Here is a 22,065-nt window from a genome sequence, read left to right as displayed (position 1 = left end):
GAGAGAATAGACAAACAGGGCCTTCAGAAAGTATTCAGACCCCTTGACTTTTTTCACATGTTGTTACATTACAGCCTCATTGTAAAATTGATTCAATTATTTTTTCCCCTCATCAATCTACACACAATACCCCAAAATGATATAATTTTTTCACATCCATTAAAAATAAAAAAACAGAAATACCTTATTTACATAAGAATTCAGATATTTTGGTATGAGACTCGAAATTGAGCTCAGGTGCATCCTGTTTCCATTGATCATCCTTGAGATGTTTCTACAACTTGATTGGAGTCCATCTGTGGTAAATTCAATTGATTGGATATGATTTGGAAAGGCACACACCTGTCTATATAAGGTCAAACAGTTGACAGTGCATGTCAGAGCAAAAACCAAGCCATGAGGTTGAAGGAATTGTCCGTAGAGCGGCGAGACGACAGGATTGAGTCGAGGCACAGACCTGGGGAAGGGTACCAAAACATTTCTGCACCACTGAAGGTCCACAAGAACACAATGGCCTCCAGCATTCTTAAATGGAAGAAGTCTGGAACCACCAAGACTCTTCCAAGAGCTGGCCACCCAGGCCAAACTGAGCAATCGGTTATAGGTTTGATGAACTCCTCAGGACGTTCCCTCACACCGTATTATAGACAGACCTTGATTTTCATCTCAAGAAAGCTTTTGATGTTTTTTTTCTCTCTGTCCATCCTTGTAGCCACATTCAAAGGGGAAGAAAGAGAACATTAGTGGTTGGTATTCTGCAAATACACATGCAAATACACTTCAATAATGAACACATATAGTAGGCCCGCTCAATACATTCTGGAAACAGAACTAACTGTAATTCTCTTGGACGATCACTAGATGTCACCTCATCTTTTCCTAAACTGTCTTTGAAAATAGGAAATTGTTCTGAACTGACTTGCCTAGTTAAATAAAGGTCAAATATACATATTTTTAAATGTCATCAGAGCAGATACTGTATGTCATAAGAGCAGATTGGCCATAAGAGCAGATATGTCATAAGAGCAGATACTGTATGTCATAAGAGCAGATTGGCCATAAGAGCAGATATGTCATAAGAGCAGATACTGTATGTCATAAGAGCAGATTGGCCATAAGAGCAGATATGTCATAAGGCCACTAGCGGCAGAACTTTCATGACGGTATCGGCATATGGAGGATGATAAGTGCCAGTTCGACAATGAAATACTTAAATGCTAAGTAGGAATGTGAATATGATAAAGGTGTTTATATTTTAATATTATTTTGCATGATGCCATAATTAAATTACAAAGTTAAAATTATATTGAAAATGGTTCATTGGAAAGGGTTAACAGAAATTCTAAATGAAAATGGTAAATCATAAATGGAAAACGCAAAATGGTAAACAGAAAATCGTACATGCAAAGTGAAATTGAAAGTGTCTTTTTATTTCCTAACTACCCAATGTAGTATTTCCTGTTTTTCATTTTCCATTTAAATTTTCAAAAAACATATGTAAATTGATTCCTGGAGGCGTGAACCAGGAGAGCAACACCACACCCACATGTAGTAGTAGTACATCCTAGCCATGTCAGGCTCTCTGTCACGTAATGTTAGACTGGAGAAACCAACAGGTTAGAAACCCAGATCTCCTGCGCACCAGAAAATAGTTGGCCTGCTAAGCTGAAGCCTAGGCATTGACTCAGGGGGCCAATGCAACTCTTTAGATCTTAGGCAAGGTTAGACCTATTCATCATGCATGTGTGATCGCTCAACCACCTCAGTTACAATTCACCATCCTTTGACCTCCTTACAGAGATCCATCTGAGCCACAGCACAAATGACTCCCAGGGTTTGAACAAGGGTGTTCTGAACATCAGAACATTATTTCACTTTTATTTAACCAGGTAGGCTAGTTGAGAACAAGTTCTCATTTACAACTGCAACCTGGCCAAGATAAAGCACAGCAGTTCGACACATACAACAACACAGAGTTACACATGGAATAAACAAACATACAGTCAATAATACAGCAGCAAAAAAAAGTGTATATACAGTGTGTGCAAATGAGGTAAGATAAGGGAGGTAAGGCAAAAAATAGACCATGGTGGCGAAGTAATTACAATATAGCAATTAGACACTGGAATGGTAGATGTGCAAAAGATGAACATGCAAGTAGAGACACTGGGGTGCAAAGGAGCAAGATAAATAAATAAATAAATACAGTATGGGGATGAGGTAGTTGGATGGGCTGTTTACAGATGGGCTATGTACAGGTGCAATGATCTGTGAGCTGCTCTGACAGCTGGTGCTTAAAGCTAGTGAGGGATGTATGGGTCTCCAGCTTCAGTTATTTTTGCAGGTCAATCCAGTCATTGGCAGCAGAGAATTGGAAGGAAAGGCGGTCAAAGGAGGAATTGGCTTTGGGGGTGACCAGTGAAATATACCTGCTGGAGCGCATGCTACGAGTGGGTGCTGCTATAGTGACCAGTGAGCTGAGATAAGGCGGGGCTTTACCTAGCAGAGACTTGTAGATAACCTGTAGCCAGTGGGTTTGGCGACGAGTATGAAGCGAGGGCCAGCCAACGAGAGCGTACAGGTCTCAGTGGTGGGTGATATATGGGGCTTTGGTGACAAAACGGATGGCACTGTGATAGACTGCATCCAATTTGTTGAGTAGAGTGTTGGAGGCTATTTTATAGATGACATCGCCGAAGTCGAGGATCGGTAGGATGGTGATATGTACTAGGGTATGTTTGGCAGCATGAGTGAAGGATGCTTTGTTGCAAAATAGGAAGCCGATTCTAGATTTAATTTTGGATTGGAGATGCTTAATGTGAGTCTGGAAGGACAGTTTACAGTCTAGCCAGTCACCTAGATATTTGTAGTTGTCCACATATTCTAAGTCAGAACCATCCAGAGTAGTGATGCTGGACGGGCGGGCAGGTGCGGGCAGTGATCGGTTGAAGAGCATGCATTTAATTTGACTTGTATTTAAGAGCAATTGGAGGCCACGGAAGGAGAGTTGTATGGCATTGAAGCTCGTCCGGAGGTTAGTTAACACAGTGTCCAAAGAAGGGCCAGAAGTATACAGAATGGTGTCATCTGCGTAGAGGTGGATCAGAGAATCACGACATCATTGATGTATACAGAGAAGAGAGTGTGCCCGAGAATTGAACCCTGTGGCACCCCCATTGAGACTGCAAGAGGTCCGGACAACAGGCCCTCCGATTTGACACACTGAACTCTATCAGAGAAGTAGTTGGTGAACCAGGTGAGGCAATCATTTGAGAAACCAAGACTATTGAGTCTGCCAATAAGAATGTGGTGATTGACAGAGTCGAAAGCCTTGGCCAGGTTGATGAATACGGCTGCACAGTAATCTCTTATCGATGGCGGTTATGATATCATTTAGGACCTTGAGCGTGGCTGAGATGCACCCATGACCAGCTCAGAAACCAGATTGCATAGCGGAGAAGGTACGGTGGGATTCGAAATGGTCGGTGATCTGTTTGTTGACTTGGCTTTCGAAGACCTTAGAAAGGCAGGGTAGGATAGATATAGGTCTGTAGCAATTTGGGTCTAGAGTGTCTCCCCCTTTGAAGAGGGGGATGACCGCAGGCTAGTAATAGGGGTTGCAACATTTTCGGGAGATTATCCTGCTAAGCCAAAGCCTGTAGTGAATGCAACTGTCATGTTGTGTCTTGTCTCTGTCCTTTCCCTTCACCCTGTCTCCCTCTGCTGGTCGTTGTTATGTTACCTTTTCTCCCCCGCTTTCCCCCAGCTGTCCCTTGTCTCCTCTAACTACCCGTTCCCCACCTGTTCCCTGTTTCCCTCTGATTAGGTCCCTATATCTCTCTCTGTTTCTGCTCCTGTCCTTGTCGGATTCTTGTTTGTTTGTGTTTCATGCCTGAGCCAGACTATCGTCATGTTTGCTGTAACCTTGTCCTGTCCTGTCGGAATCTGCCGGTCTATCTGAGCTTACCTAAGTTTGGTTATTAAAGAAGCTCTGTTTAAGTTAGTTCGCTTTTGGGTCCTCATTCACTCACCTTAACAGAAGAATCCGACCAAGAATGGACCCAGCGACTTCGGATCCTCTCCACTCAGCCGTCGGAATCCAGGGAGCGATGCTAGGCAGACACGAGCAGGAAGTGTCTGCTGCTCGACATGCCGTTGAGACCCTGGCCACCCAAGTCTCCAACCTCACAGAACAGGTTCACCATCTCCGCCTCGATCCACCGGCCACTTCCAGGGCTTTCGAATCTCCGGAGCCCAGAATCAATAACCCGCCGTGTTACTCTGGGGAGCCCACTGAATGCCGCTCGTTCCTCACCCAGTGTGATATTGTGTTTTCTCTCCAGCCCAACACTTACTCCAGGAGCACTGCTCGTGTCGCCTACGTCATATCTCTCCTTATTGGACGGGCTCGTGAGTGGGGCACGGCAATCTGGGAGGCAAGGGCTGAGTGTACTAACCAGTATCAGGACTTTAAGGAGGAGATGATACGGGTTTTTGATCGATCTGTTTTTGGGGAGGAGGCTTCCAGGGCCCTGTCTTCCCTATGTCAAGGTAATCGATCCATAACAGACTACTTTATTGAGTTTCGCACTCTTGCTGCCTCCAGTGGCTGGAACGAGCCGGCTTTGCTCGCTCGTTTTCTGGAGGGTCTCCGCGCAGAGGTAAAGGATGAGATTCTCTCCCGGGAGGTCCCTTCCAGCGTGGATTCCCTGATTGAACTCGCTATTCGCATTGAGCGACGGGTTGATCTGCGTCACCGAGCTCGTGGAAAGGAGCTCGCGTTCTCCGTTGCTCCCCTCTCCGCATCACTACCATCTTCCTCTGCCGGCTCGGGAGCTGAGCCTATGCAGCTGGGAGGTATCCGCATCTCGACTAAGGAGAGGGAACGGAGAATCACCAACCGCCTCTGTCTCTATTGCGGTTCTGCTGGTCATTTTGTCACTTCATGTCCAGTAAAAGCCAGAGCTCATCAGTAAGCGGAGGGCTACTGGTGAGCGCTACTACTCCTGTCTCTCCTTCAAGATCCTGCACTACCTTGTCGGTCCATCTACGCTGGACCGGTTCGTCAGCTTCCTGCAGTGCCTTAATAGACTCTGGGGCGGAGGGCTGTTTTATGGACGAGACCTGGGCTCGGGAACATGACATTCCTCTCAGACAGTTAAGGGAGTCCACGGCCTTGTTCGCCCTGGATGGTAGTCCTCTCCCCAGGATTCAGCGTGAGACGCTACCTTTAACCCTCACTGTTTCTGGTAATCATAGCGAAACCATTTCTTTTTTGATTTTTCGTTCACCTTTTACACCTGTTGTTTTGGGCCATCCCTGGCTAGTTTGTCATAATCCTTCCATTAATTGGTCTAGTAATTCTATCCTCTCCTGGAACGTCTCTTGTCATGTGAAATGTTTAATGTCTGCTATCCCTCCTGTTTCCTCTGTCTCTTCTTCACAGGAGGAGCCTGGTGATTTGACAGGGGTGCCGGAGGAATATCACGATCTGCGCACGGTGTTCAGTCGGTCCAGGGCCACCTCTCTTCCTCCACACCGGTCGTATGATTGTAGTATTGATCTCCTTCCGGGAACCACTCCCCCCCGGGGTAGACTATACTCTCTGTCGGCTCCCGAACGTAAGGCTCTCGAGGATTATTTGTCTGTAGCTCTTGACGCCGGTACCATAGTCCCCTCCTCCTCTCCCGCCGGAGCGGGGTTTTTTTTTGTCAAGAAGAAGGACGGGTCTCTGCGCCCCTGCATAGATTATCGAGGGCTGAATGACATAACAGTTAAGAATCGTTATCCGCTTCCTCTTATGTCTTCAGCCTTCGAGATCCTGCAGGGAGCCAGGTTTTTCACTAAGTTGGACCTTCGTAACGCTTACCATCTCGTGCGCATCAGGGAGGGGGACGAGTGGAAGACGGCGTTTAACACTCCGTTAGGGCACTTTGAATACCGGGTTCTTCCTTTCGGCCTCGCTAACGCTCCAGCTGTCTTTCAGGCATTAGTCAATGATGTCCTGAGAGACATGCTGAACATCTTTGTTTTCGTTTACCTTGACGATATCCTGATTTTTTCACCGTCACTCCAGATTCATGTTCAGCACGTTCGACGTGTCCTCCAGCGCCTTTTAGAGAATTGTCTTTTTGTGAAGGCTGAGAAGTGCACTTTTCATGCCTCCTCCGTCACATTTCTCGGTTCTGTTATTTCCGCTGAAGGCATTAAGATGGATCCCGCTAAAGTCCAAGCTGTCATTGATTGGCCCGTCCCTAAGTCACGCGTCGAGCTGCAGCGCTTTCTCGGCTTCGCGAACTTCTATCGTCGTTTCATCCGTAATTTCGGTCAGGTGGCCGCTCCTCTCACAGCCCTTACTTCTGTCAAGACGTGCTTTAAGTGGTCCGTTTCCGCCCAGGGAGCTTTTGATCTCCTCAAGAATCGTTTTACATCCGCTCCTATCCTTGTTACACCTGACGTCTCTAGACAGTTCGTTGTCGAGGTTGACGCGTCAGAGGTGGGCGTGGGAGCCATTCTTTCTCAGCGCTCCCTCTCTGACGACAAGGTCCACCCATGCGCGTATTTTTCTCATCGCCTGTCGCCGTCGGAACGTAACTATGATGTGGGTAACCGCGAACTGCTCGCCATCCGGTTAGCCCTAGGCGAATGGCGACAGTGGTTGGAGGGGGCGACCGTTCCTTTTGTCGTTTGGACTGACCATAGGAACCTTGAGTACATCCGTTCTGCCAAACGACTTAATGCGCGTCAGGCGCGTTGGGCGCTGTTTTTCGCTCGTTTCGAGTTCGTTATTTCTTATCGTCCGGGCTCTAAGAACACCAAGCCTGATGCTTTGTCTCGTCTCTTCAGTTCTTCAGTAGCCTCCACTGACCCCGAGGGGATTCTCCCTGAGGGGCGTGTTGTCGGGTTGACTGTCTGGGGAATTGAGAGGCAGGTAAAACAAGCGCTCACTCACACTCCGTCGCCGCGCGCTTGTCCTAGGAACCTTCTTTTCGTTCCCGTTCCTACTCGTCTGGCCGTTCTTCAGTGGGCTCACTCTGCCAAGTTAGCCGGCCACCCTGGCGTTCGGGGTACGCTTGCTTCCATTCGCCAGCGTTTTTGGTGGCCCACCCGGGAGCATGACACGCGTCGTTTCGTGGCTGCTTGTTCGGTCTGCGCGCAGACTAAGTCCGGTAACTCTCCTCCTGCCGGCCGTCTCAGGCCGCTTCCTATTCCCTCTCGACCGTGGTCTCACATCGCCTTAGATTTTGTCACCGGACTGCCTTCGTCAGCGGGGAAGACTGTTATTCTTACGGTTGTCGATAGGTTCTCTAAGGCGGCCCATTTCATTCCCCTTGCTAAGCTTCCTTCTGCTAAAGAGACGGCACAAATCATCATCGAGAATGTTTTCAGAATTCATGGCCTTCCGTCAGACGTCGTTTCGGACAGAGGTCCGCAATTCACGTCTCAATTTTGGAGGGAGTTTTGCCGTTTGATTGGGGCTTCCGTCAGTCTCTCTTCCGGCTTTCACCCCCAGTCTAACGGTCAAGCAGAACGGGCCAATCAGACTATTGGTCGCATCTTACGCAGTCTTTCTTTTCGCAACCCTGCGTCTTGGTCAGAACAGCTCCCCTGGGCAGAATACGCCCACAACTCGCTTCCTTCGTCTGCGACCGGGCTATCTCCTTTTCAGAGTAGCCTCGGGTACCAGCCTCCGCTGTTCTCATCTCAGTTCGCCGAGTCCAGCGTCCCCTCCGCTCAGGCTTTTGTCCAACGTTGCGAGCGCACCTGGAAGAGGGTCAGGTCTGCACTTTGCCGTTATAGGACGCAGACTGTGAGGGCTGCTAATAAGCGTAGAACTAAGAGTCCTAGATATTGTCGCGGTCAGAGAGTTTGGCTCTCCACTCAGAACCTTCCCCTTAAGACGGCTTCTCGCAAGTTGACCCCGCGGTTCATTGGTCCGTTCCGTATTTCTCGGGTCATTAATCCTGTCGCAGTTCGACTTCTTCTTCCGCGATACCTTCGTCGCGTCCACCCGGTCTTCCATGTCTCCTGTATTAAGCCCGTTCTTCGCGCCCCCGCTCGTCTTCCCCCCCCCCCCCCCCCATCCTTGTCGAGGGCGCACCCATCTACAGGGTCCGCAGGATTTTGGACATGCGTCCACGGGGCCGTGGTCACCAGTACCTTGTCGATTGGGAGGGGTACGGTCCTGAGGAGAGGAGTTGGGTTCCCTCTCGGGACGTGCTGGACCGTGCGCTGATCGAGGATTTCCTCCGTTGCCGCCAGGTTTCCTCCTCGAGTGCGCCAGGAGGCGCTCGGTGAGTGGGGGGGTACTGTCATGTTGTGTCTTGTCTCTGTCCTTTCCCTTCACCCTGTCTCCCTCTGCTGGTCGTTGTTATGTTACCTTTTCTCCCCCGCTTTCCCCCAGCTGTCCCTTGTCTCCTCTAACTACCCGTTCCCCACCTGTTCCCTGTTTCCCTCTGATTAGGTCCCTATATCTCTCTCTGTTTCTGCTCCTGTCCTTGTCGGATTCTTGTTTGTTTGTGTTTCATGCCTGAGCCAGACTATCGTCATGTTTGCTGTAACCTTGTCCTGTCCTGTCGGAATCTGCCGGTCTATCTGAGCTTACCTAAGTTTGGTTATTAAAGAAGCTCTGTTTAAGTTAGTTCGCTTTTGGGTCCTCATTCACTCACCTTAACAGCAACTCTTCAGGTATCAGGCAAGGTTACTCATCATAGCTTAATCAGGTAATATTAATGACAGAGAATTGGTTTTATAGAGTAGCATGTCATATCACTTAATCCGGCATCGCCAAAGACACGACAATGAGCAGAATTAAAAGATCCCAGACATTATCCATACGCACAATGTTAAATGTCAAATTTGTTTACATCCCTGTTAGCAAGCATTTCTTCTTTGCCAAGATAATCCATCCACCCTACAGGTGTGGCATATCAAGAAGTTGACTAAACAGGATGATCATTACACAGGTGCACCTTGTGCTGGGTACAATAAAAGGCCACTCTGAAATGTGTTGTTTTGTCACACAACACAATGCCACAGATGTCTCAAGTTTTGAGGGAGCATGCAATTGGCATGCTGACTGCAGAAATGTCCACCAGAGCTTTTGCCAGTGAATTGAATGTTACATTCTCTATCATAAGGCATCATTGATTTAGAGAATTTGGCAGTACGTCCAACCGACCTCACAACCACAGACCATGTATGCCCAGGACCTCCACATCCGGCTTCTTCACCTATGGGATCATCTGAGACCATACACCCGGACAGCTGATGAAACTGAGGAGTATTTCTGTTTGTAATAAAGCCCTTTTGTGGGGAAAAACTGGGCCTGGCTCCCCAGTGGGTGGGCTTGGCTCCCAAGTGGGTGGGCCTATGCCCTTCCAGGCCTACCCATAGCTGTGCCCCTGCCCAGTCATGTGAAATCCATAGATTAGTGCCTAATAAATTCATTTTAGTTTCCTTATATGAACTGTAACTCAGTAACATTGTTGAAATTGGTCTATTCTCTCCTAATTGGTGTACAGAACAGCAGGTTCCAACCCTGTCATTACACTAGTCTAAAATCAACGAGCAGAGAGCCCAACATGTCTATGATGTATGGTGGTGCATGGTGGTGTTGTGTTGCTGTCCTGGTTCATGCCTCCAGGAAGACATTTGCATACATTAAACACATTTTAAAAATCCTAAATTAGGCAGTTGGTAAATGAAGACAGGCACTTTCCATTTCACTTTGCACATTGCATTTGTCATTTTCTGTGTACCATTACCTGCTTACCATTTTCTGTTTATCATTTACCATTTTCATTTAACACTTCACTTTACATTTTCCATTTTTCAATTAACCATTTTCAGTTTTAATTTTTAATTAAGTTTATTGTGGCAGAAATAATGCCAACTAATATGAAAATATAATTCTGTTTATCATTTTCACATTCCAATTTAGCATTTCATTTTCAAAGTGGCACTGATTATCCTCCACATCAGCATATGTTGTCAGAGAAAAATCCAATCAACTGCGTTACTGAAAGAAATCAGAAAACATTTAGAAACACTTCAGATGTCATGTTTTAATAGCCTGGACATTTACTTTTACATTTCCCCATTTGAAGTAACATGTAGGCATCATTTGACGAGCAAAAGTGCTGTGCGTAAAGTTTGGCCACCGTAGCTATCGTCAACATTGCTGCGCGCGTAAATTGTATAACTAGTAAGGTAGAAAAATGTCTCCGGTATAGTGACAATGGTTTACTTTATTGCACTTTTGCGAAAGCCAACAGCAAGTATGTCACTGCAGCGCAATCATATCGAGAGACCAGACAGACCTCTCTCTTGTCAAACATATTTAGTAGGAGGGGCGGCGGCTGCGGCTTTATCTAGGTTCCAGTCCCACTGCTGCCTCCTCCTCTGCTCACATCTCTTCCAGCCTTCACACTTCAGTGAGGAAGACTATGGAGGATGATCATTGATGTTTGATATTTGTATGAATTAAAATACATCCGGAGTTCAGCGGGTCTATGCCAGACACTTCTATTGAACGCAATGATGGGTCCATGGAACGCTCTCCTCTACATTGCAGTCACTGTCTGCCTATTGAAGGGTAAGGAGTAATGCATGTATTTTAATTGTATTGTTACGTGCGTCCTACATGTTCGTTAGATGTGTTATTGGTGTTCAGTGCTGCTTTCAAATCAAGTTGTTGGTCAACGTCAGTTGTGCACATGTACATACATTCAGCAGTGGATACATTTTGACAGTTACTGTGCTGAACATACTGCATCACTACTTGTTTCCAATGCATGTATCCTAGCAACCACTGCCTGATCCTAATCTATCCATGTATTACTACTGTCTATTCACATGTTGAATCCCAGAACTTGTTCAACAGGCTTGATTCAGGCTGCTACTCAAAATCTGACATAAAAAGTTTTAAATTATTAAATCATATGACAGCTTGTAAATAGAATATACATGTTGAATGTTGAAATATATATGAGTATACATATACAATATATGCTGTATTTACATCAGCAACATCACTATGCAGATGGCTTTGGCAGGCACAAAGAGAATGAACAATGACTTACGTGCCATGCATTTACATGTAGTTATGATTAGTAAGCCTAGTTCGTTTTTCCCCATTAGAACTGTTATGAAAGCATGCACTCCATATAACAAGGTGTGGACATAATATGCATATTCAAGAAATAAATGAAGCAACAATCTATTGTGAGAAAATTATGAGGAACAACCTTTATTTGGACAGATATGATATGCACCTCAACTTATATATGGTATACACCTCAACTTCGATATGATATACATCTCAACTTAGATGTGATATACACCTTAACTTCGATATGGTATACACCTCAACTTAGATATGATATACACCTCAACTTAGATATGATATACACCTTAACTTCGATATGATATACATCTCAACTTTTAGATATGATATACACCTTAACTTAGATATGATATACACCTTAACTTAGATATGGTATATACTTCAACTTAGATATGGTATACACTTCAACTTAGATATGGTATACACCTCCACTTAGATATGGTATACACTTCAACTTAGATATGGTATACACCTCAACTTAGATATGGTATACACTTAAACTTATATATGGTATACACCTCAATTTATAATCACACATAATAATAAGGAGATTAAGACCAATGACAATCTTAAGTCATCGGTCAATGAAATGGTCATTGTGACAAATATTACATCAGTATGGGCAAAGCATCATATTCATTTGTTTTCCAAGGTGAAGTTTCCCATTGAGTGCTGCATTGTCATGGATGGTCACACTCCCATGTGGCTTGAAGCTCTTGTTTAAGACAAAGCTGTCACAAGATGTCATGACATTACATCCTGAGTAACAGTATTACCCACTCCCCTTCCTGCCTGTGCTTACTCTGAAAGCATCTGTCTTTCCTTGTTCATGTTTGTTTATCAGTCACATATACAGTGCATTCGGAAAGTATTCAGACCCCTTGACTTTTTCTACATTTTGTTACGTTACAGCCTTATTCTAAAATTGATTAAATAGTTCGTTTTTTTCTCACACAATACCCCATAATGACAAAGCAAAAACATGTTTTTAGAATTAAATATCACATTTACATAAGTATTAAGACCCTTTACTTAGTACTTTGTTCAAGCACCTTCGGCAGCGATTACAGCCACAAGTCTACCACAAGTCTTCTTGGGTAAGCTTGGCACACCTGTATTTGGGGATTTTCTCCCATTCTTCTCTGCAGATCCCCTCAAGCTCTGTCAGGTTGGATGGGGTGCATTGCTGCACAGCTAGTTTTAGGTCTCTCCAGAGATGTTTGATCGGGTTCAAGTCCAGACTCTAGCTGGGCCACTCAAAAACATTCAAATACTTTTGCAGAGGCGCTGAAAAACAACCCCACAGCATGATGCTGCCACCACCATGCTTCACCGTAGGGATGGTGACAGGTTTCCTACAGACATAACGCTTGGCATTCAGGCCAAAGAATTCCATTTTGGTTTCATCAGACCAGAGAATCTTCTTTCTCATGAGAGTCTTTAGGTGGCTTTGGAAACCTCCAAGGGGGCTGTAATGTGCCTTTTACTGAGGAGTGGCTTCCTTCTGGCTTCTCTACCATAAAGGCCTGATTGGTGGAGTGCTGCAGAGATGGTTGTCCTTCTGGAAGGTTCTCCCATCTCCACAGAGGAACTCTGAAGCTCTGTCAAACCATCTGCTACTTGGTCACCTCTCTGATCAATCCCCTTATCCCCAGATTGCTCAGTTTGGCCGGGCGGCCAGCTCTAGGAATAGTCTTGGTGGTTTCAAACTTCTTCCATTTAAGAATGATGGTGGCCACTGTGTTCTTGGGGACCTTCAATGCAGCAGATCTGTGCCTCGACACATTTCTGTCTCTGAGCTCTACAGACAATTCCTTCACCCTCATGGCTTGGTTTTTGCTCTGACATGCACTGTCGACTGTGGGACCTTATATAGACAGGTGTGTGCCTTTCCAAATCATGTCCATTCAATTGAATTTACCACAGGTGGACTCCTATCAAGTTATAAAAAAGCAATATATAGGGTGATCAATGGAAACAGCATGCACCTGAGCTTCATTTAGAGTTTCATAGCAAAGGATCGGAATACTTATCTAAATAAGGTATTTCTGTTCTTTATTTGTAATACTTTTGCAAAAATGTCTAAAAACCTGATTTGTCATTATGGGGTTTTGTGTGCAGATTGATGAGGGAAAAATATTATTTAATACATTTCTGAATACGGCTGTAACGTAACTAAATGTGGAAAAAGGGAAGGGGTCTGAATACACTCCAAATGCATTGTATACATGGAGTACACAGTGCAATGAAATGCTCACTTGCAGGTCCACATCTCATCAGGTTCACCTCTCGTCAGGTTCACCTCTCGTCAGGTTCACCTCTCGTCAGGTCCACATCTCGTCAGGTCCACCTCTCGTCAGGTCCACCTCTCGTCAGGTCCACCTCTCGTCAGGTCCACCTCTCGTCAGGTCCACATCTCGTCAGGTTCACCTCTCGTCAGGTCATCTCGTCAGGTTCACCTCTCGTCAGGTCCACATCTCGTCAGGTTCACCTCTCGTCAGGTTCACCTCTCGTCAGGTTCACCTCTCGTCAGGTTCACCTCTCGTCAGGTCCACCTCTAGTCAGGTTCACCTCTCGTCAGGTTCACCTCTCGTCAGGTTCACCTCTCGTCAGGTCCACCTCTCGTCAGGTCCACATCTCGTCAGGTTCACCTCTCGTCAGGTTCACCTCTCGTCAGGTTCACCTCTCGTCAGGTTCACCTCTCGTCAGGTTCAGCTCTCGTCAGGTTCACCTCTCGTCAGGTTCACCTCTCGTCAGGTTCACCTCTCGTCAGGTTCACCTCTCAACAGGTTCACCTCTCGTCAGGTCCACCTCTCGTCAGGTTCACCTCTCGTCAGGTTCACCTCTCGTCAGGTTCACCTCTCGTCAGGTCCACATCTCGTCAGGTTCAGCTCTCGTCAGGTTCAGCTCTCGTCAGGTTCACCTCTCGTCAGGTTCACCTCTCGTCAGGTTCACCTCTCGTCAGGTTCACCTCTCGTCAGGTCCACATCTCGTCAGGTTCACCTCTCGTCAGGTTCACCTCTCGTCAGGTTCACCTCTCGTCAGGTCCACATCTCGTCAGGTTCACCTCTCGTCAGGTTCACCTCTCGTCAGGTTCACCTCTCGTCAGGTTCACCTCTCGTCAGGTCCACCTCTCGTCAGGTTCACCTCTCGTCAGGTCCACATCTCGTCAGGTCCACATCTCGTCAGGTTCACCTCTCGTCAGGTTCACCTCTCGTCAGGTTCACCTCTCGTCAGGTCCACATCTCGTCAGGTTCACCTCTCGTCAGGTTCACCTCTCAACAGGTTCAGCAGCAGAAATAGAAGAAAGGAAAGAGTAATACAAAAATGTAATTGTCTGCACTCCATTTAGTAAGACCTCCGCTCTGGAGTCTCTAGTCTATTTGCAATTCCTAATTGAATTCTCGGAGGGAGAGAGATCGAGAGATTAAGAGTGAGATGTAGAGATGGAGAGAGGGGGGAGGGGGGAAAGAGAGATAGTCTTGGCCAGCTCTGTTTTATCTATCTAACTGACATTGGTGGGTCTCCTAGATTTAATCAAGAAGTACAGGAGATGCTTTGTCCTCTGCTCCCCAGCCTCCTTTCGTATTGGGAAACATCAGAAAGCTACTTTGTATTACCGTCAGTAATATTACTAATGTACCCTGATGAATGACTGATACATCTTTACACAATAACACAGTGATGTTATCCCACTGATGGTAACACTGAAATGTGATTATGAAGAGGGCCTGCGATCCAGAGGGGAATCAGACCGGAGACAAAGAACAAGCTTTTATCTGATCTTCCAGTTCTGAGAGCCTCTGTATGCGACCTGGGTAACTGATGACGGACATAGATGTTTTCTTAGAAACTTAGAAACAATTTCAAAATAGACAGTGAACCCTTGAGCTCTCCGAGCAACCAAATCAATGGAGTAAAGTGCTCTCCCAGAGGTGTTTCTGGGTAATTGGATTTTGGCTATTAGAAAAGTAAGTAGCCATTCGGTGTCTGAAGTGCCTTAAAATAGAGGAAGACCTTTTCAGAGAATTTAAGAGGGAGGACTCTGAATGAACTGAGTACACTGTGCTGTTATGGTCCATGCGTAGCTGGGAGAAAACACCTAGGCTCTGTTCAGTGCAGTGCACCGTGACAATGGTTTGCAATAGTAAACAAAAATCTGTGATCTCATTGGACAATTTTAGGTAGTTTCAAAACGTTTTTTTCTGTACTGAACACAACCATGGACATGCATTCCAATGACTGGTACTGTAGAAGGGCTTACTAAGACATGTCAGAGATTACTGAAGTACTGAGAGTTATAGGGTGTCAGTATGCTACTAGCTGAATCTAGCTGGAGAACGTTTGATGAGCCTCTTGGATCAATAAGCAAGCATCCAAATGAGCTGGACCGGCTGTCCACCAGGTGGTTTATAGTCTCTCTCAATCTCTCAATCTCTCTCTCTTTCTCTCTCTCTCTCTCTCTCTCTCTCTTTCTCTCTCTCTCTTTCTCTCTCAAATTCAAGCTGCTTTATTGGCATGAAAAACATTGTCAATATTGCCAAAGCAATATTGTATACAATATACATTGTTATAAAATAGCAAAGAATAAAGAATAATAATATAAAATGGTAGTAAATAATAATACTAAACAATTCTAAAAATAACAACAATAAAATGGTAACAGTCAATAGTAGAAATATAATACACAGAAAAGGCTAAACATGGAAAATTAAACTAGAACTAACTTAGAACTAACTGTCATTGTAAGGATCTGGGTGTAGCTGGTGCAGAGGAGTCAGGCACAGGACAGCAGAGATGAGTAACACAAGGAACTTTACTCAAAATATCAAAGTACACGAAGAAACACCAGGCCCACAAACAACGGACCGAATTTACAATAAACAAGCACGCACAAAAAACATGGGGAAAACAGAGGGTTAAATAATGAACATGGAATTGTGGAATTGAAACCAGGTGTGTAAAACAAAGACAAAACAAATGGAAAATGAAAAGTGGATCGGCGATGGCTAGAAGGCCGGTGACGTCGACCGCCGAACGCTGCCCGAACAAGGAGAGGGACAAGGAGAGGGACCGACTTCGGTGAAGTCGTGACAGTCATCCTCACCATTACATCAGTACTGGGGCGGCAGGTAACCTAGTGGTTAGAGCGTTGGACTAGTAACCGCAAGGTTGCAAGTTCAAACCCCCGAGCTGACAAGGTCGTCTGTCGTTCTGCCCCTGAACAGGCAGTTAACTCACTGTTCCTAGGCCGTCATTGAAAATGAGAATTTTATTTTATATTTTGCTTTGGGTCATGTATGTGACAGAGATAGTGAAAGGACTTGACCATTTTTGACCATGACCATTTTTTACAACACTGTGGTTAACAAGACATGTTATTTCCGACTGTACAACAGGGACTACATACACATCTACGTAAAGTCTATCGATCTTCAGAGAAGACCAAGCACATTTTAAAACAGGAGCTCAAATGTCTACCTCTGTTGTGGTTTTTCCCCTGGCAGTGTCCCTCCAAGGGGAACCCCAGCGGAGGCTGTACAAGGATCTTATGGCCAACTACAACCCACTAGAAAGGCCAGTGTTCAATGACACCCACTCCCTCACCGTCAACTTCAGCTTTAGTTTGATGCAGATCATGGACGTGGTGAGTTACTGTGGTACGCAAGTTAACAGAGCTCACATATTGTTGTGCTAGTCCAACACTAACCAACCTGATTCAACTCAAATCAAGGGTGATTAGTTGTTTTGTAACAAAAATGTTCACCTCTGGGGTCCTTCAGGAATGGATTGAGAAACACTGGGTTGTTGTATTACTTTATTCTCTATTCTGATGTTACAAACTGACATGTTCATCTATCTCTCTATCATGTTACAAACTGACATGTTCATCTATCTCTCTCTCTGATGTTACAAACTGACATGTTCATCTATCTCTCTCTCTGATGTTACAAACTGACATGTTAATCTATCTCTCTCTGATGATACAAACTGACATGTTCATCTATCTCTCTATCATGTTACAAACTGACATGTTCATCTATCTCTCTATTATGTTACAAACTGACATGTTCATCTGTCTCTCTATCATGCTACAAACTGACATGTTCATCTATCTCTCTCTGATGTTACAAACTGACATGTTCATCTATCTCTCTATCATGTTACAAACTGACATGTTCATCTATCTCTCTATCATGTTACAAACTGACATGTTCATCTATCTCTCTATCATGCTACAAACTGACATGTTCATCTATCTCTCTCTGATGTTACAAACTGACATGTTCATCTATCTCTCTCTGATGTTACAAACTGACATGTTCATCTATCTCTCTATCATGTTACAAACTGACATGTTCATCTATCTCTCTATCATGCTACAAACTGACATGTTCATCTATCTCTCTCTGATGTTACAAACTGACATGTTCATCTATCTCTCTATCATGCTACAAACTGACATGTTCATCTATCTCTCTCTGATGTTACAAACTGACATGTTCATATCTCTCTCTATCATGCTACAAACTGACATGTTCATCTATCTCTCTCTGATGTTACAAACTGACATGTTCATCTATCTCTCTATCATGCTACAAACTGACATGTTCATCTATCTCTCTCTGATGTTACAAACTGACATGTTCATCTATCTCTCTATCATGCTACAAACTGACATGTTCATCTATCTCTCTCTGATGTTACAAACTGACATGTTCATCTATCTCTCTCTGATGTTACAAACTGACATGTTCATCTATCTCTCTTTCATGTTACAAACTGACATGTTCATCTATCTCTCTATCATGCTACAAACTGACATGTTCATCTATCTCTCTCTGATGTTACAAACTGACATGTTCATCTATCTCTCTATCATGTTACAAACTGACATGTTCATCTATCTCTCTCTGATGTTACAAACTGACATGTTCATCTATCTCTCTATCATGCTACAAACTGACATGTTAATCTATCTCTCTATCATGTTACAAACTGACATGTTCATCTATCTCTCTCTGATGTTACAAACTGACATGTTCATCTATCTCTCTTTCATGCTACAAACTGACATGTTCATCTATCTCTCTATCATGTTACAAACTGACATGTTCATCTATCTCTCTCTGATGTTACAAACTGACATGTTCATCTATCTCTCTTTCATGCTACAAACTGACATGTTCATCTATCTCTCTATCATGTTACAAACTGACATGTTCATCTATCTCTCTCTGATGTTACAAACTGACATGTTCATCTATCTCTCTTTCATGTTACAAACTGACATGTTCATCTATCTCTCTTTCATGCTACAAACTGACATGTTCATCTATCTCTCTTTCATGTTACAAACTGACATGTTCATCTATCTCTCAATGCAACAGGATGAGAAGAACCAGGTTTTAACAACCAACATATGGCTGCAGCTGGTAAGACATTTTTCCATTTGCCTGTTTCAACACGTTTAATTTAGACTATATACTGTACTGTACTATACTGCACTATACTATACTGTATTGTACTGTACTGTACAATACACTAGACTACACTACACTATACAATATTATACCATACTGCAGTACACTACACCTCCATCTATCTTGCAAATTGGTCAACTCGGGAACAATAACTAAGCTACTCAGTCACACACAACTGAGTGAAGATGACGTTTATGTTTTATGACAGTAAGTCCTCTCCCGCTCTCGCCTCATCAGCAAACTGTATGAATGTTGTGTTGGCTGTTTTAAATCACCTTAACGAATGGACAACCTCCAGACAGTCAGTCCTTCATAGAGCCACTCCGTAGACCTTATAGATAGATTTGACCTTACTCCAGAAACAGACTATTATAGTATCCCTCTGATAAATATCCACGGTCTGTGGCTCAACCCCCTGGTGGGGAAGACAACGTTACATTAAGACAATAAAATATATACAACCCGACACCCATCTCTAGACTCGGAGGTAATCTGTTTGATGAGCACCCAGGACAGCTTGCTAAAGAAAGTAATTGAGACCGTGTTGATATTGCTACACTTACAGTACACTCATGAGGTGGTGCAACCTCCATTTGTTATGTCTGCTAACACTTACTGATAACAACATGACTGCCAACCTCCATATAAAGAATGAAAACTGACGATACACTGGCTATTATTATTATTATTTGACAGGGTATGCTTAGTCATGCTCCATACTAGGGCTCCGTTGGTTGTGATGTGTCATGGCATATCAAACATGACGTATGGAAACCTCACCCTGCTACACCAGTCTGGTGTTGTTGAAATGATGAACAGTCCACGCTACCCATCTCAAATCTCAAAGTATGATACAGGATGTGTAGGCCATTGTAAGACTCATTACCTTTTCAAACCAATCATTTACAACTCTCAAACTGATTGATAATGGTCACTATGTCCATGACTTGTTTAGTCATCCACATTTGAATTAGAATTGGAAAATGCAGGTAACTGCCAGAATAAAGGAAACACCAACATAACGTGTCTTAATAGGGCGTTGGCCTGCCAGAACAGCTTCAATGCACCTTGGCATAGAAGTGTCTGGAACTCTATTGGAGGGATATGACACCATTCTTCCACAAGAAATGACATAATATGGTGGTGGAAAACGCTGTCTCAGGCATCCAGAATCTCCCATTAGTGTTCAATTAGGTTGAGATCTGGTGACTGAGACACACACACACACACACACACACACACACACACACACACACACACACACACACACACACGCAATTTTAACCCCATATGCTCCTTTAAAACCCCCTATGCTCCTTTGAGACCTCTCTTTCAAAATCACTGAGGTATTTTTATACATGACCCTAAGCAGGATGGGATGTTAATTGCTTAATTAACTCAGGAACCACATCTGTGTGGAAGCACCTGCTTTCAATATACAGTACTTTGTATCCCTCATTTACTCAAGTGTTTCCTTTATTTTGGCAGTTAAATGTAGATTTTTTAGAAAAGACTGTAGCATAGCCTTAATCCCATAAAATGTTTATTCCTTGATACAGTTGTTTATTATAGACTGGGACAGATTCTAATCTGATCTGTTCTGTGTGTTTAATAAAGACTGGGACAGATTCTAATCTGATCTGTGTGTTTAATAAAGACTGGGACAGATTCTAATCTGATCTGCTCTGTGTGTTTAATAAAGACTGGGACAGATTCTAATCTGATCTGCTCTGTGTGTTTAATAAAGACTGGGACAGATTCTAATCTGATCTGCTCTGGGTGTTTAATAAAGACTGGGACAGATTCTAATCTGATCTGCTCTGGGTCTTTAATAAAGACTGGGACAGATTCTAATCTGATCTGCTCTGGGTCTTTAATAAAGACTGGGACAGATTCTAATCTGATCTGCTCTGGGTCTTTAATAAAGACTGGGACAGATTCTAATCTGATCTGCTCTGGGTCTTTAATAAAGACTGGGACAGATTCTAATCTGATCTGCTCTGGGTCTTTAATAAAGACTGGGACAGATTCTAATCTGATCTGTGTCTTTAATAAAGACATGGTTCTGTCAGCAATACCCTTAGAGTCCCACAGGAGGCTGCTGAGGGGAGGACGGCGCATAATAATGTATTGAATTGAGTTAATGGAATGGTATCAAACACATGGAAACCAGGTGTTTGATGTGTTCGATAACATTCCATTTGTTCCATTCCAGCCATTACTATGAGCCCGTCCTCCACAATTAAGGTTCCGGCAGCTGCCTGTGCCTTAGACATAACAAGCAGTAAAACAAACAGTCATGACAAACAACTATAGTTAACACTCCTACACTTCTTATACCCTTTAAAGATGTTCCTTTTTGTTGCTATGCAATGCCTGGTTTCCCCAGTTACCACAAAACTTTGACCATTTCCATTTTCAGATTCATCTGCATAGATGGATACTTTGTTTATCAAACCGTGATCAGGTTCAACAAGCGATGCGAGGCCACAGAACCTCCCACTAATGGACTTAGCTTATCTGGAAACGTGTGTGGAGGAGTGGTGAGAATATGAGGTGTGTGTTATGTTTCTCTCTCCAGTACTGGAATGATTATTACCTGCAGTGGAATCAGTCTGAGTACCCTGGGGTGGCCAATGTGAGATTCCCTGATAGCCAAATCTGGAAGCCAGACATCCTGCTGTATAACAGGTTAGTACTATACCAGTAATCTTGGACCCCATAACCAGTTCTTGCTCTATACAGCTGGCCAACTCCATTACTATGGCCTCTAATGTATTAGCATGAGGTGGAAGCAGGACTTATATAGTTTGTAAGACAGGTGTTGAGCTCATACCTCTTGTACATTAAATGCTTTTGAACATATTGCCATATGACAGCGTTGATTTGAGGAAATAAACTATTTTCCTAACATTGGAAATGTACAATACACAGATTATAATAGCAGGAACTGCTTCTTTAGGAGCCAGCCTGATCTTGTGAGCTTACAGAATGATGTGCGTTTTAAGTAAGGCTGGCCAGCAAGGCTATTCTTCATGCAAATAAAGTCAGAAAAAGCAAAAGAGTATTTCACCAAAAATGCAGAATTCCATATGCTATTGTATACCATTAACCCTCATAAACTTTCTTCAAGGACAATCCCAGTGAAGAAAATGTAAATAAATGTAAATAAAATGGTAACAGCAGAACCCCCTGCCTGTTTCCCCCTAATGCAGAAAACAACATTCTCGTCCCTATCTGTCACTGTTCTTCTGAACAAAGCTTTAGTTTCACCCCAGTCAATTACATTCCACTATGGTGGCTTTTTGCCTCCCGTGGAACGGCAACTCTTTTAACTTGAGCTCACCTTTCTCCATTCCTATTGAAACCTTTGGGAGTTCAGTTGGAGGAGTGCATTATGTATTGCGAGAGACAGAGCTCTACACTGACTAGGCCATCTCTAGGGGAATGTAG

At 44.0% G+C, this 22,065-nt stretch overlaps 1 protein-coding gene across 1 annotated transcript in view; it reads left to right on the top strand.

Annotated features, from left to right (window-relative positions):
* Positions 1-10,383: 10,383 nt before the first annotated feature.
* Positions 10,384-22,065, top strand: part of LOC110506200 (neuronal acetylcholine receptor subunit alpha-7) — a 43,255-nt gene continuing 31,573 nt past the window's right edge. Inside the window, exons 1-4 of the mRNA XM_036964207.1 lie at positions 10,384-10,597; positions 16,636-16,775; positions 18,520-18,564; positions 21,194-21,303. Coding sequence (XP_036820102.1) covers positions 10,540-10,597; positions 16,636-16,775; positions 18,520-18,564; positions 21,194-21,303 — 353 coding nt within the window. The 5' untranslated portion in view covers positions 10,384-10,539. The remainder of the gene's footprint in view (positions 10,598-16,635; positions 16,776-18,519; positions 18,565-21,193; positions 21,304-22,065) is intronic.

Source organism: Oncorhynchus mykiss, chromosome 26 (genome assembly GCF_013265735.2).
Source record: "Oncorhynchus mykiss isolate Arlee chromosome 26, USDA_OmykA_1.1, whole genome shotgun sequence".
Classification (NCBI taxonomy): Eukaryota; Metazoa; Chordata; class Actinopteri; order Salmoniformes; family Salmonidae; genus Oncorhynchus; species Oncorhynchus mykiss.
The sequence above is the reverse complement of the archived record's forward strand: the minus strand, read 5'-3'. Positions and strand labels throughout refer to the sequence as shown.